The 15,509-nt window shown below is 44.3% G+C and overlaps 1 protein-coding gene across 1 annotated transcript in view; it reads right to left on the bottom strand.

Annotated features, from left to right (window-relative positions):
- Pign (phosphatidylinositol glycan anchor biosynthesis class N) overlaps window positions 1-15,509 on the bottom strand; it is a 102,277-nt gene that overhangs the window by 61,139 nt on the left and 25,629 nt on the right. Inside the window, exons 10-13 of the mRNA XM_004654631.2 lie at window positions 14,292-14,332; window positions 13,737-13,796; window positions 12,056-12,148; window positions 11,359-11,414 (exon numbers count right to left, since the gene is read on the bottom strand). Coding sequence (XP_004654688.2) covers window positions 11,359-11,414; window positions 12,056-12,148; window positions 13,737-13,796; window positions 14,292-14,332 — 250 coding nt within the window. The remainder of the gene's footprint in view (window positions 1-11,358; window positions 11,415-12,055; window positions 12,149-13,736; window positions 13,797-14,291; window positions 14,333-15,509) is intronic.

Consider the following 15,509-nt stretch of genomic DNA (forward strand, 5'->3'; position numbering starts at 1 on the left):
ATAACTCTCAGGACATCATGTGATTTTGGCACAAGACAAAAGGCGGAGAATCTGGAAGTACCCTGCTGCCAGCAGGTACCGAATTCAATAGGGCTTCAGCAATCTTAAAGGACTAGAGCAAGAGTAATTAAGTGTGTGGCTGCAAATGTACCCAGGACTCAAGGGCCTAGAAAGTAATAAAATAAAAAACGCAGACCTTTGCATTTTGGAAAATGAAAAGCACATCTAGAATGACTTGAACTATACTAATACAGACTCTGAGGTATAAGTTGGGTGCTCTGTGCCATCAATAAGAAAGTACAAAAACAGTAGTGTGGACATAAAGAAGTGCCACATATTTCTGGTGGTAAATGAAGGGTTGTTAAAAACATGCTAATCTGCTTCTTTTCACAGGGGCTGAGATCAGCGGTGAGACACACATCCAACTCTCCTGCCTCAGCTTCCCAAGTAGCTGAGACTTCAAGGCTGTGCCGCTAGCTCTGGCTGGCTGGTAGAGACAGCATGCTAAAAGAATGGCAGAAAACTTTCAGCCTAGAATTCCTAGACTATGTATGCAAATTAAATTCCGGCTTAACTTCTTTAATACATTATTTTTATTTCAGCTATTATTTCTTTATAATACTCTTAAACTCCAGTAACAAATATTTAGACTATTCTGTTAGTAAATGCATGTACTTAACACTTGCCTGCCTCTAATCTGATGGCAGAAAAACAGTGACAGAAAGATGCGGTAGGAATTCAGAATAGTGACAGCAATAATTAAAAGGGCTGAAAATTAACATTTTTTAAGGGAAGACTAAGGAAACCACATAGCTCAATGTGGTAAAGAAAAGACTTCAGGAACAGAAATAAGCTCTCAGGCACTACTCACAGGACGACCTTGATTTTATTCTTTAAAAGTAAGCTGATTCTGGAGGCAGAGGTGGGAGGATCACTGTGCGTTTGAGGCCACCCTGAGACTGCAAAGTGAATTGCAGGTCTTTTTGGTGATGGTTAATGATCAGTCCTGGCTAGTGCAGAATACACAATTCTGCCTCAGCCTCCCAAGCACTGGGATTACGGCATGGGTCACTGTGCCCATCTGCCTTATTCTTTCTAAGAGCATGGGAGCTAACTGATTCTGTAAATACTCCAGAGATTTGTTTTATACTTATTTATTTATTTAGGTTTTTCGAAGTAGGGTCTCGCTCTAGCTCAGGCTGATCTGGAATTCACTCTGTAGTCGCAGGGTGTTGTCGAACTCAAGGTGATCCTCCTACCTCTGCTTCCTGAGTGCTGGGATTAAAGGTGTGCGCCACCACACCTGACTTATTTTTCAATTTATTCATTATTAATGCAAGTTTGTATGTGAGGACTTCAAGGTTCTTTGTCATGTAGAATTCATCCCTCAGGAAGGTGATTATAAGCATTTCTACTCCCAATGGCAAGTTGAAGAAACATCCATATCATACAAAAAACACCTTTTTGGTAACTCCAAAGTGGAGTACAGTATTTCCAGCCTCACTGCCTTTTCTTAGATCATTGGTGAGGCTGTGCTTTATAGTTCTTGTATTACGAAGCACTGCTTTTGTGTGTGGTGTGTATGGCCACCTGTGTGGACACTTGCGATCAACACCAGGCATCTTCCTCAGTTGCTCGCTGTTCTCATTCTCGGAGGCAGGATCTCTCACCGAGCCTAGAGCTCGCCGATTTTGTAAGACTAGCTACCCAAGGAGCCCGAGACTCCATCTCCATCCCCCGGCGCGTGGAATGCAGATGTGGGCCCAATGCCCGGCATATGTTGGTGCTGCGGATTCCAATTCATGTCTTCATACTTACTTGGCATTGAGCCCTCTTCCCAGTCCCATGAAGTACTTTTCAAGCTCTCTGACTTAAAATAGGGTGCTTAATAAAGGCATTGAATTAAAATTTCTTTAACTACTTTAAAGTTGGATGAATTCGCCTTACTAAGATAAGATTAAAGGAATCACATTCCTAAAATTTCACAATGGTGACATAATTTTTATGAGTAACCTCCACAAAGCAAACATCAGAAATACATTCAACCTTCACGTAACAACACAACGAGGCCTGCTGGGCTTACAGATACTCACCCACCATACGATCCCTTTTCCTTTATTTTCAGAAGTGGGGGCTGAGCCCTCGCCCCCACTCACGCCAGCAAGCGTTCTGACAGAACTACACCTCTGCCAAATAAGGTATCTATTTATCTTGAAATTGGTGTTTTCGTCTCATTACACATACATGAGAAAGGATAATTTGGAAAATTAGAGCAATAATTCTGAACTACAACTAGGTTACTAAAGCTTTGTGACAGCCAATAAACAGTCAAGTACTATGTACACCTGCATATGTAGAATGAGTAGATAGATAATTATTTTTAGATGGAGGTATTACTACTTTGCCCAGGCTGGACTTGAACTCCTGGGCTCTAGTATTCCTCCTGCCTCTGACTCCTGAGCAGCTGGGATATGAGTGTAACACCCCATTCACCAAAGACTGCATGCTTTAACAGCCTGCCACTAAACTAGTACGAGGAGGGCTGAAATCCAGTTCAGTAGCAGGGCGCTTGCACAGCATGGATGAGCTCTGAGTTCTACCCTCAACACCACACACACACAAAGCAAAACAAAACATCACCGGGAAGCAGATCATGGTGGTGCATGCCCTTCATCCCAGCACATAGGGAGGCTGAGATAGGAGGATTACTGTAAATTCGTGGCCATCCTGGGCTACAGAGTGAGTTGCAGATTAGCCTGGAATAAAGTGAGACACTGACTCAAAAAAAAAAATCAATATGCCGTTTGTGACATTAAAACAAAAAATATAAAATTTCTGACTGACTTTCAGAATTTGTGGGAGGTTGGTGGACCCAGGCGGAATTTGTTTTCTCCTCCTGGAGTCCTATCTGATGTTTGCTAATTTGTGGCAAATTGGAGGGTTAGAGAAACCATCTTTGGAAATGACGAGGTTTGCCTGTGGTTTAAAAAAAAAAAAGTATAGGCAAAGAACTGGCTTGAGGCCAGCCAGGAGGAATGCCAAGGAAACTTCTAAGTGATCAGATCCCAGAGCTGAAACATGATTAGAACTCCCAAGCCATGAGGGTTCTCACACGTGAACAAGGAATTTTGGAGCCGATGGGGCCCATAAGAGATCCCCAGGAGAACCAAGCACCGCATCAGGAACCGCCACAGCCAGCCCGCAGAGAGCAGTGCTGGCTCAGTGTCGCTGGGGCCTGTCGCGCAAGGTCTGAGATCAAGGCGCAAGAAGACACGGGAGTTTGCTCAGGCCAACATGAGGAGAGATTCCCTTGCTTCTGTATTACTGGGGTAAAGTAGTTTAATAAAATGCTTTAAAAACTCACTAAATTCTCTAAACCTCATGTCTAGAAGGCATACCCGAACCAACAGTCCCTTTGCAATGATACCCTTTCTGTAGTGTATGTTCCATGAAGCTCCAGGGACAGGTGGCAGATTAGAAGTTTCCTCCATGTGAGTCCATGAATGAGAAGAGTCAGGGAAACAGAGACGAGACTATAGTCCCAGAACAGTAAAAGAGGAACAGCATTAAGGATCAACTAATAAGTGAGAAAACAGCTATAAAACAGTGACCCTGGGCTAGAAGGATGGGTTAGCGGTTAAGGCACTTGCCTGCGAAGCCAAAGGACCCAGGTTTGATTCCCCTGGACCCACATTAGCCAGATGCACAAGGGGGCGCATGTGTCTGGCGTTTGTTTGCAGTGGCTGGAGGCTTTGGTATGCCCGTGCTCTCTCTCTCTCTCTCTCTCTCTCCCCCTCTTCCTCTGTCAAATAAATAAATAACAGTGACCCTGGGACAATCTCAGGGTACACCTGCAGAGCACAGGTGGCTTGGAGACAAATTCCAGGTAAGCCTGAGGGTGGCCCTGGGAAAACACATTCACCTTCTAGCTGGAGGAAACTTGGTTCGGAGAGCCTTAGATCTAGTGCAGTAGTGATAGTGACCCCCATGTCGCATGCTGACATCAGCGAGGAAACTTGGTTCGGAGAGCCTTAGATCTAGTGTAGTAGTGATAGTGACCCCCATGTCGCATGCTGACATCAGCGAGAAACTTGGTTCGGAGAGCCTTAGATCTAGTGTAGTAGTGATAGTGACCCCCATGTCGCATGCTGACATCAGCGAGGAAACTTGGTTCGGAGAGCCTTAGATCTAGTGCAGTAGTGATAGTGACCCCCATGTCGCATGCTGACATCAGCGAGGAAACTTGGTTCGGAGAGCCTTAGATCTAGTGCAGTAGTGATAGTGACCCCCATGTCGCATGCTGACATCAGCGAGAAACTTGGTTCGGAGAGCCTTAGATCTAGTGTAGTAGTGATAGTGACCCCCATGTCGCATGCTGACATCAGCGAGGAAACTTGGTTCGGAGAGCCTTAGATCTAGTGCAGTAGTGATAGTGACCCCCATGTCGCATGCTGACATCAGCGAGGAAACTTGGTTCGGAGAGCCTTAGATCTAGTGCAGTAGTGATAGTGACCCCCATGTCGCATGCTGACATCAGCGAGGAAACTTGGTTCGGAGAGCCTTAGATCTAGTGCAGTAGTGATAGTGACCCCCATGTCGCATGCTGACATCAGCGAGGAAACTTGGTTCGGAGAGCCTTAGATCTAGTGCAGTAGTGATAGTGACCCCCCATGTCGCATGCTGACATCAGCGAGGAAACTTGGTTCGGAGAGCCTTAGATCTAGTGCAGTAGTGATAGTGACCCCCCATGTCGCATGCTGACATCAGCGAGGAAACTTGGTTCGGAGAGCCTTAGATCTAGTGCAGTAGTGATAGTGACCCCCATGTCGCATGCTGACATCAGCGAGGAAACTTGGTTCGGAGAGCCTTAGATCTAGTGCAGTAGTGATAGTGACCCCCCATGTCGCATGCTGACATCAGCGAGGAAACTTGGTTCGGAGAGCCTTAGATCTAGTGCAGTAGTGATAGTGACCCCCCATGTCGCATGCTGACATCAGCGAGGAAACTTGGTTCGGAGAGCCTTAGATCTAGTGCAGTAGTGATAGTGACCCCCATGTCGCATGCTGACATCAGCGAGGAAACTTGGTTCGGAGAGCCTTAGATCTAGTGCAGTAGTGATAGTGACCCCCATGTCGCATGCTGACATCAGCGAGGAAACTTGGTTCGGAGAGCCTTAGATCTAGTGCAGTAGTGATAGTGACCCCCCATGTCGCATGCTGACATCAGCGAGGAAACTTGGTTCGGAGAGCCTTAGATCTAGTGCAGTAGTGATAGTGACCCCCATGTCGCATGCTGACATCAGCGAGGAAACTTGGTTCGGAGAGCCTTAGATCTAGTGCAGTAGTGATAGTGACCCCCATGTCGCATGCTGACATCAGCGAGGAAACTTGGTTCGGAGAGCCTTAGATCTAGTGCAGTAGTGATAGTGACCCCCATGTCGCATGCTGACATCAGCGAGGAAACTTGGTTCGGAGAGCCTTAGATCTAGTGCAGTAGTGATAGTGACCCCCATGTCGCATGCTGACATCAGCGAGGAAACTTGGTTCGGAGAGCCTTAGATCTAGTGCAGTAGTGATAGTGACCCCCATGTCGCATGCTGACATCAGCGAGGAAACGTGACAGAGCACTGAAGCCAGGAGCCCGCCTGCGAAGAGCCCTGCTGCTTAAGACTGATTACGAAGACCACTGGAGAGCCAGAGCACCCACGATCAGAGACCGAGACCGCTCCCCAGTGCACGGGTGGGAGATGGCCACGGCAAGACAGCTGTGGGGGGGAAGCCAGAGAGATCCACTGAGAAGTCCAAGTAGCCACAACCCCAGGCTGTGGAAGACACAGTGGTCAGGGGCTCTACCCTTGGTGGCACGGTTTGAGACCATTACCTGTGGCTTATTGCATAGGCTTAGAACTTTAAGGCCATGGCTGGCAATTGCTTGGCCAGAGGAGCTGCCTCCTTGCCACTGGTGGAGGTTTGCTGCTGGTCTGAAAGCTCTGGGCCCCAGAATGAACTGTCAACAGCGTTCTGTCACGCCCTCTCTCTTGTAGAGTCTGCTGCTGGGCAGAGTCTGAAAGCACTGGCATGGACAGGCTGGGTGCGGGGTCCCTCCACGGCCCCGCCTCGGTGTGGGGTGCTGGCTCCCCCACTCACCGACACATGCGGGGCACCCGCGGCTCTGACACTTAGCACCCTTGTGCACAGATACAAGTAAATGGCCAAGTGCATGAGACAGTAAGTCCTCAAAAGAAGTACAAATAAGGACATGAAAATCATGTTCCCTACCTTAGCCATCACAGAAATGCAATCAAAACTGCATTAAGAGTCACTCTCGGGCTGGAGAGATGGTTTAGTGGTTAAGGCACTTGCCTACAAAGCCTAAGGACCCAGGTTCAATTCTCCAGGTCCCACATAAGCCAGATACACATGGTGGGGCATGCGTCTGGAGTTCATCTGCAGTGGCTGGAGGCCCTGGCATGCCCATTCTCTCTCTCTCTCTAATAAATAAATAAAAATAAATCTTAAAAAAGTCACTCCTCACTCTAGACAGAATGGATGTTCACACACACACACACACACACACACACAATAACTGCTAACCAGGATACAAAAAGAAAAGAAACCCTTATGCACTGTTGGTGGGTGTGTAAATTAGTGCAGCCACTATAGCAATCGGCACGGAGGAGCCTAAAAACAGAACGACCAGAAGATGAAGGCCGCACTGCTCCTGGCACACACAGGAAGGAATCAGTCAGTGTACAACAGAGGCGACTGCACCAGAGCACTTGTCACAATAGTCAAGTGATGCGGTCAGCCCAAGTGCCCACCACTAGATTAACTTGTATATAAAATGTGATGTGGGTGTACACACGTGCATACACATGCAATTGTTACTCTGCCGACAAGAATGCAATCATGTTTTTGCACACAATGGAGGGAACTGAGGATCGTGTTAAATGAGTCAGATTCTGAAAGACAAGGGTCATGTGTGTTCTCTCATGTGTGGAGTCTAGATTTAAAGGACAGATAAGAAAGTAGAAGAGGGCTGGGTGGCCATGTGGCGCACACCTGCAACCAATGCCAACACTCAGGAGGTGGAAGCAGAAGAGAAAGCCCGAACAGGCCTAGGCCATGTGGTGGGAGCAAACGAGAGACGAGGAGGAGGCAGTGCAGGTGGGTGAACCATTGGGGAAAAGGAAGAAAAATATCAGGCCGAAACAAAATAAACAAACAAAACCCAAGGCATTACCTTTTTCTATTTGTCTTTAAAACAGAAAATCATCACAAAAAATATTTTTTAAAGTACTTAAAGATGTTCATTTGAGATGTAGATTCTCCAGTTACCATCAGGGGTAACCCAAAGCCAACATTCAAAGAACTTTCTACACCTTAGCTTCCTTCCAGACTTTCTCTCCCCTTGAGTCAAGTCCAAATTCCGTCTTAGCCTCAGTGGGTGTTCAGGCTGCTCACACCTACTTCCGAGAACTGGATGTGACCCTCTCTTGTAAAAGCTCTTTTCTTCAAAATATCAGTTTAGGGCTGGACAGATGGCTTAGCAGTTAAAGTCTCTTGCTTGCAAAGCCTGATGGCCCGGGTTTGATTCCCCAGTGCCCAGGGAAAGCCAGATACATAAAGTGGTGCATGCATCTGGAGTTTGTTTGCAGTGGTAGGCTCTGGTGTGCCCATAATCTCCTCCCCCCCCTCCCGCACCCAGCTCTTCCTCTCTGCCTCTCAAATAAATAAATGAATAAATAAATTTTTTAAGTATACCTTGTACTGGTGAAATAGAAAAGCTTGTATTAAAAACAGTATATAAATGTAGCCCAAGTGAAAAACTTTCATATGTACCAACTCAAGGAAACAAATACATAAACAGGAACCAGTATCTGCTGCTATTTTAATAGAAAATATATTTAAGTTTGTTTTTTGGTATTTTTTTACTTCGAGTTTCTTAAAGTTACACAATGGTTTGCTTCTGTGAGTTAGTACATATCTACTTCCTAATCTATTTTCCTTCTGACAAGTCTTCTGGAACAGCTTTTAGTTTTTTTAACTCACTTCATGGTGTTACTCATTTCAAGCTAGTTCTTGTCTTTCCGGTTGTATTTGTTTGTTGAGACAGCGTTTTGCTATGTAGTCCAGACTGGCCTTGAATCAATCTACCATGTGCTCCACTGTTGGGGTTATAGACGTGTGCCACCACTGACAAAGTTGAGCGATTTTGAAAGACAGTGTTTTTCCTCCTTTATAAGTATTTTTACAGCCTGAACTTTTGTTTCTTAGTCATGCAGCACCACCTTCTGGTCATTCTGTGGCATGCCATCGGGCTCTCAAAGACCCAATTTTAGTTTTTCAATTAAAAAAATTTTTTTTTTTGCAGTTCTATTTGTCAGAAAAATATTTCATGACTTTTACTATTGTTTTTTTTTTTCTACAGAGGTCTTGGAAATTAAAACAAAAAACTTATTTCTTAGATGAATAGGGTAAAATAGATGATGCAATTATGGTAAGGACCCAATGGACTCTTGCGAATCTAAAATATATGTCAGATCTTAGACACATACGCTATTTCACCACCCTAGGGATTGTTCATCAATTGTTCCAAGATGTTATAGAAGAGACTAAGCAATGGAAGAACAGAAGAGTCGCTTTTAGACTCTAACCCCATGATGCTAAGACTCAGCTGCGTAAGGGACATGTAGGGATTGTGGATTTGGATGTAGGTATCCCAAGATGAACATCCTTGAATAATACATAAATGAACAACATATTTCTAAGGACAAAGGGGAAATGTGATACTCATTCAGGAAGGAAAGATTTCTTCACAGTCTTTTGTGACAAGTGCCTGGGCTATTTTGCTATAAGGACGTCAGAACCATTTCTTTCCTTCCTTCCTTCCTTCCTTCCTTCCTTCCTTCCTTCCTTCCTTCCTTCCTTCCTTCCTTCCTTCCTTTCTTTCTTTCTTTTTTAGGTAGGATCTCATCCTCTAGCTCAGGCTGACCTGGAATTCACTATGTAGTCTCAGGGTGGCCTTGAACTCACGGCAATTCTCCTACCTCTGCCTCCTGAGTGCTGGGATTAAAGGCGTGCACTACCACACCTGGCCATTTTTATCTTTTATGATGTTTATGGGCCGACATTACTTGATACCATTTCTAAAACAATCCTGGTATTATGTGTGTACATGAAGGTGATAAAAAATAAGCAGACAGCGCTGGAGAGGTGCCTGAGCCCACTAAGTGCACTTCCTGCCTGAGGGGGCCAGAGACCGAAGTTCAAATCTCTGGAACCCAAGTTAAAGAGTTGGGCAATGTTACCTGTCCATAACCCAAGTCCCATAGGGCAGCAGATATGCGGGAAACAACACTGAGAGCAACTCCAGGATCCGTAAGAGACACCAGCTCAAAGAAGAACACACAGAGGAGAGAAGCAGCAGGACACACCAGGAGCACACCCAACCACAGGCAAGCGCAAGAACACACGCGTGTGCATATTTCACACACAGCACGCCTGCCTGTCCGCACAGAAGACGATGTAGAACGATTGTTGGATTGAACAAATAACTAAAAGAAAAAATTAAAAGTCTTTCCCACTGTGCCTGTCTCCATAGATGTACTTTAACAGTGAATGGCTATCAATGTTCTTCTTGGTTTACTGAACATTAAATAGTTATAATGCCAAGCTAACACATGTAGGCCCTGCCCACAAATACACCGATTTCAAAATACGTCAAAGGAAGAATAAATTTTTAATGCATAAAAGCAAAGATTTTTAACATACAATTTATGCCACCCATACCTCTCCAATATAATAGAAAAGATCATTTTCAGGCATTCTGCCTGGTTCTGGTGTTTTCCAATCTCATGATTAAGTAACATAGATTCTCACTGTGCTACTAGCTAATATCCCCATTAAAACACACTTCTGACAAGTGTGCCTCATACATTTCTTCCGTAATCACAGTGGACCAGGGCTATGACTGCATATTAAGATTAATGATACCATGTGTCACAGCCATGGACTTGACCCTTCCTTCACTCAGGTTACGAAGCGTCTGCCAATGTATGGATGAACCAACCTCCACAGCCCAGTGATCTCCTACACAGAAAACTGCGTAACCTTGGGTGGAGTTCCTGCCCGAGGAATTCATCAGCTTCTCCAAAGACTTCCTGGTAAGATGATATGAGCTGACTGAACTGTCTTATCTGTCTAGACTCCCCATAGCTTTGACTTCCGGAAATGGAATAAAAGAATACAGGGACTGGAGAGATAGCTTAGCGGTTAAGGTGCTTGCCTGTGAAGCCTAAGGACCCAGGTTCAATTCCTCAGTACCCACGTAAGAAAGATGCACATTGTGGCGCATGCATTTGCAGCGGCTAGAGGCCCTGGTGTGCCCATTCTCTATCTCTGCCTCTTTCTCTTTCTCTCTCTCTCTACATAAATAAGTTAAATAAAAAAAAAAAAAGCAGCCCAGAACAGTCAGTACAGAGAGCACTCCAGTGAATCCCCCTGACCCTCTTTTAAATCCTATTTCATGTGTTGCAAGCTCATTCTGCACCCTCCTCCCACGCCTCACTGGACGGTAACAACAACAATAATAATAACATATCCTAATGACATCATCCAATCACACCCCTATGACTTAAGTAGGTGAATCGGAATTTATTTTGGTTAAAAGTAAAGTCCTTGCTCACTGAATGTGCATGTTAAGAGGCTGAGAAGAGTGGCTCAGGCTACAGACACAGTCCTCCATAGAGAACAAGGTGTCTGCCCTTTCCTGATTCAAGGAGAACGTGTCTTCCCTGAGACTTGAAAAGACGCGCCTCTTTTTGCCCATCCGGTAGAAGTCAATGTTTGTCAGAGCAGCATCTTGGCGTTGTCTCCTCGCTCTCCAAGCTCTTCCCAGCCCCTCCTCACACCATCTTCTACCGCCATCACCACGCTGATGGCTTACGTCCTACCCGACCTCCTGAAATCCAAGTCCTACTCCAAATCCACCATCTTCAAGTGTAAATGGAACTAACCCAACAGCCAGCCCCCTTCACACTGGCTCTTCTGTGAGCTACCCAGCACCCTCACCTGCCCAGAGAAGCAAAAGCCAGGGAATCTTCCCTCCCCTGCACTGCTCCCCCCTCCCCAGCTCGGGACGCCCTGGGGAAATCTCTCCTTCGTATTTCTTCCTGTTCCTCTCCTAGACATTTAGAGGTAGCTAATATTGTCTGTTATTTAACAAAAATAAATAAAGAGTTTAGCTTGGAGTTTACCTTATTACACACAAAATATCAGCTTATCCACAAGCACATCTCAACAGTATCAATGAAAAATTCTTTCTTTTTAATTAATAACAAAAGTGTTTGGGACTTACTTAAATGGTGTAAACAAAAATGGTAAAGTAGCTTCTTTTCTCTGTGTCATTTTCACCTGGGAACCAAGCATGAAAATATTTTCTTATATTGTAAGTGAGAAAAAAATTAATGAATTTCATTTTGAAATATAAATATTCATTTAAATGGTTCTTCGGGGATGGTTAACTACTTTGAAAATATGTGATTTTGTGTTATTATATTGTCTCATAAATAAACACAAATCAAATATTATCTTACTATCTCAATAAGCAGACAAATAAGCCTATTAGTCTTACAAAATAGCATACTCTAATATAATCAAACTCTACTTCTGCCTTAACTTTTTGAAAACAAAGTAAGGCAAAGTTTCATTTCAAGAATCACCTCTATGTTCTTAATGAATCTGACAATGGCCATGAAATAAGAAGAAATACTGTCATCTCTAGTCTACTTCCATGGGGCAAATTCCAATAAAGACTTGACTTGGAGACTTTATAAGCATGTATGGTGATCTTACAATTAGGAACAATCCTCAAAGGTAAATTGTATACATTCTAAGTGACTCATGACATCTGCTTTTAATGTGAAACTTGACAACACTCGGTTAAATATATAAAACCTAAGGTAACATATTATAGGAAATAAACTGTTAAAACACTCAATTAAAACATTCAATTTTAAAATGATAATGCTATGATTTGTGTATCTTATTTTTACCTTGAACTGTTCAAGAATCTGTACTGCATTGGTAAACATGCTCTCTGCTCTGAAGAGATCAGTGCTGTTAAGATAATCCACAGGAAGGGTTCCCTAAAAAACATAATATCCTGCTGGCTTAGTCATGGTATTAATAAAAGTCATGCTATTTTATTTTAAAAACAAAACAAGAAACCTGTAATTCTAGCACTGGAGCTGAGAGGCTGAGGCAGGAGGAAGGCAAGTTCCCAGCCAGCCAGGGCTACAGAGTGACTCTGTCTCAACAAATGTAACAATGACAAAAACAAAAGACAGATGAATAGATTCCTGGACTGGATGAGTGCTTTTGAAAATCACAAGTGAAAGATAATCTATTGTTTCTCTTACAGCAGGTATCATAAGCAAAGTGAATGAGATTAGCTAAATGCAATAAAATCTAACGCTGTCAGAGCAATGCTGTGGGCTGGGTCTCACAGCACCCCACGGGGACACGGGATGTCATAAAATCGCCAGTGTAGGACTGCTGCCGTGCCTGGGTCTCACAGTGTCCCAGCTGCTCATGGCCAAGGCTTGGCCTGCCGCTCAGTGCTGCTGAGCAGATGGGAGGTTGGAGGTGGAGCCTCGCGGGGGTGACCCAGGCTGCACGGAGGGGCCTCTGGACCGGCAAGGGCAGTCCCTCCTAGGAGACGGTCACCTTGCATGTGCTTGTCACGACACAAGAAGTCTGCTCTGCCGCACTCTGTGCCACAGTGTGCCTCCACGAACTGTGAACCAAAATAAACAGTTTCTCTTCCTCAGCTGATTGCCTCAGGTACTGGTTACGGTGGCGGACGCTGACTAACACACCACTGCTGGATGCCGGGTGGCTGCGTGAATGACCAAATGCTCAGCAAACTACGTGCGCTGCACATAAAAACGTGCACCATGCTGAGCCACAGCCAGAGCACTGAAGCCACAGGACACCTAAGACATAGACAGAGGTGCTGTGCTGAACAACTTAAGACGAAACTTTGGCTTATGAAACACACGGCTGCCAAGTCCTTCTTGTTAAGTTCTGAGTCAGGTGAAGAGCTACAAGAGGGGTGAGCTGTAGTGGGCATGTTCTTGTTTGGTGTTTTAGCTTTTTAGCACCTGGATCCATTCTTAACACCACGGCCATTCTCTGTTAAGACATCTTTCCCACTGCATCTACGGCAGGACTAGAATGGAGCCCTGTCCTCCCTTTAAAGTGGAGGTAAGAACCCAGACCAGACAACTGGAATTTGATTTTTGAAAGTCAGGGAGAAGGCACAAAATAGGCACAGTGATATCAGACCCCAGTGCTGGAGGCCTGTGCCATTCAGCCAGGCCGTGGGACCAATGCCATCCACGATCCTACCCTAATGTTGGTGGCCTGTGTCGTAAAGCCAGACTGTGAGACCAGGGCTGTGGTCTCTCCTAAATCTCCAGAGCTCTTTTGATTCCTGGTCATTTCCAAACCTAGCTTTTAAGTTTCCATGTGATCGAAGCAATTACCAATACTTTTTAATAATTTCTCCTTTAAATCAACAATGTGTGTTACTTACAATCAAAAAGTTCTTTATACATTTTTATCAATTATAACTATTATAGAAAGATAAGTCACAGAGATTTTAGGAAATAAAATACCTTAAAGATAAGTTTCTCTGACCTACACACGCACGCGCACGCACTTGTTCCTTACCACTGAATTTAGAGGAAAGGGAACTCCAATAAGGGACGCCATCAGTGGTGCAATATCAGCCTACAAATAGAACAATAGTTCAATTCTACTAAGTCTACAAATTAAATAATTTAATCCAACTATATTTTGCACTACATGATATTTGTTAGAACCAATTACTTTCATTTTTCTTTATTTATTTGCAAGCAGAGAGAGAAAAAAAATGGGTGTGCCAGGCCCTCAAGCCAAAATAAACCTCTTTTTCTCCCCCAGAAGCTGCTCTTGGTTGGTGATTTCTACCAGCAATGTGAACCTGACTGCAACATGTGGGCACAGGAAACGAGAAACTGGATCCTTGGGCTTCACAGGCAAGCGCCTTAACCACTCTACCATCTCCCGAGCCCAACTTTATATTCTTTTAAAGTTTTCCTCAAGAGAGATTTGTTAAGCTGAAATATTTGCACTATAAGTACCTCCTTAGTAACTGACTTATGTTGGAAAACCTTTTGCCATTATTTCTACTATTCCCATTTCTGAATTTCTTATGAAATAACATGATTTAGTTGAAATGGATACCTGATTGACATCCTGCCTCTTCCAGTTTCCTAGTCTCCATTCTGAAAAACACAACAAATCATTTTGCTGTTAGGAATGCTGAATACTTCATGGAATATGAAGACATTAGAAGTCTTTCTTAAGCCAATTAAAAACAAAAAGGTCATTAAAAAGAATTTTTTTTTTTTTCGAGGTAGGGTCTCACTCCAGCCCAGGCTGACCTGGAATTCACTATGTAGTCTTAGGGTGGCCTCAAACTCAGGGTGATCCTCCTACCTCTGCCTCCCGAGTTCTGGGATTAAAGGCGTGCACCACCACGCCCGGCTAAAAAGGATTTTTAAAAGAATAACCAAAAAGTAAATAGTTAGCATTTTCTGTGTTTTATTAAAGAGTTTTTATAAAATATTTTAAATATTTTATTCTTATTTATTTATTTGAATGAGAGAACGGGTGCACCTGCAGATGAACACACGCATCAGACGCTTGCGCCACCTTGTGCATCTGACTTACGTGGGTCCTGGGAAATCGTTTCCGGCTCCTTAAGCTTTGCAGGCAAGTGCCTTAACCACTAAGTCATCTCTCCAGCCCTTACTAAGCTTTTAATGTGCTCCTTCAGAGGGAAAGTGCTTTATAACATCAGTGTGAGAAAGATGAAAATAAAAGGCCAATGCTGACGCCGGCCAACAGGACACTCACCCAGGCCTGCGGCAGAGAGCCCTGACAACCCAACCCCTCCTCCCTCTGCATCGGCTTTGCTTGCAAGATACTTACAACTTGGTTTGGTGCTTCTTTCTTAAATATTTTAGTTTTTTGGATTGATTGATTATGGGAAAAAGACAGAGAGAGAATGGTCGTGCCAGGGCCTCTAACCACTGCAAAGGAACTCCAGACACATGCACCACAATGCACATGTGGCTTACATGGGTTCTGGGGACTCGTATCTGGGTCCTTAGGCTCCACAGGCAAGCACCTAAACCCCAAAGCCATCTCTCCAGCCCCGCTGTGGGGTGTCTATCTTCATTCACCCCGTGTTTAAAACAGTGCAATGTGTTACTATGCAAAGTGCCTTCAGGTGGACAGGAACAAAGCACAATGATAAGTATGCATGAAAATGCCATGATGAACCTACTAGCATGTATGTTAAACCAGCCTCAGCCTTCTCTCCACATGCAAATTCAGTTTTCATAGTTATTACCAGTAGTATGTAGGAAAAGGGCCAACAGATGGTTCTGTAAGGGA

This window comes from Jaculus jaculus, chromosome 15 (assembly GCF_020740685.1).
Source record: "Jaculus jaculus isolate mJacJac1 chromosome 15, mJacJac1.mat.Y.cur, whole genome shotgun sequence".
Lineage (NCBI taxonomy): Eukaryota > Metazoa > Chordata > Mammalia > Rodentia > Dipodidae > Jaculus > Jaculus jaculus.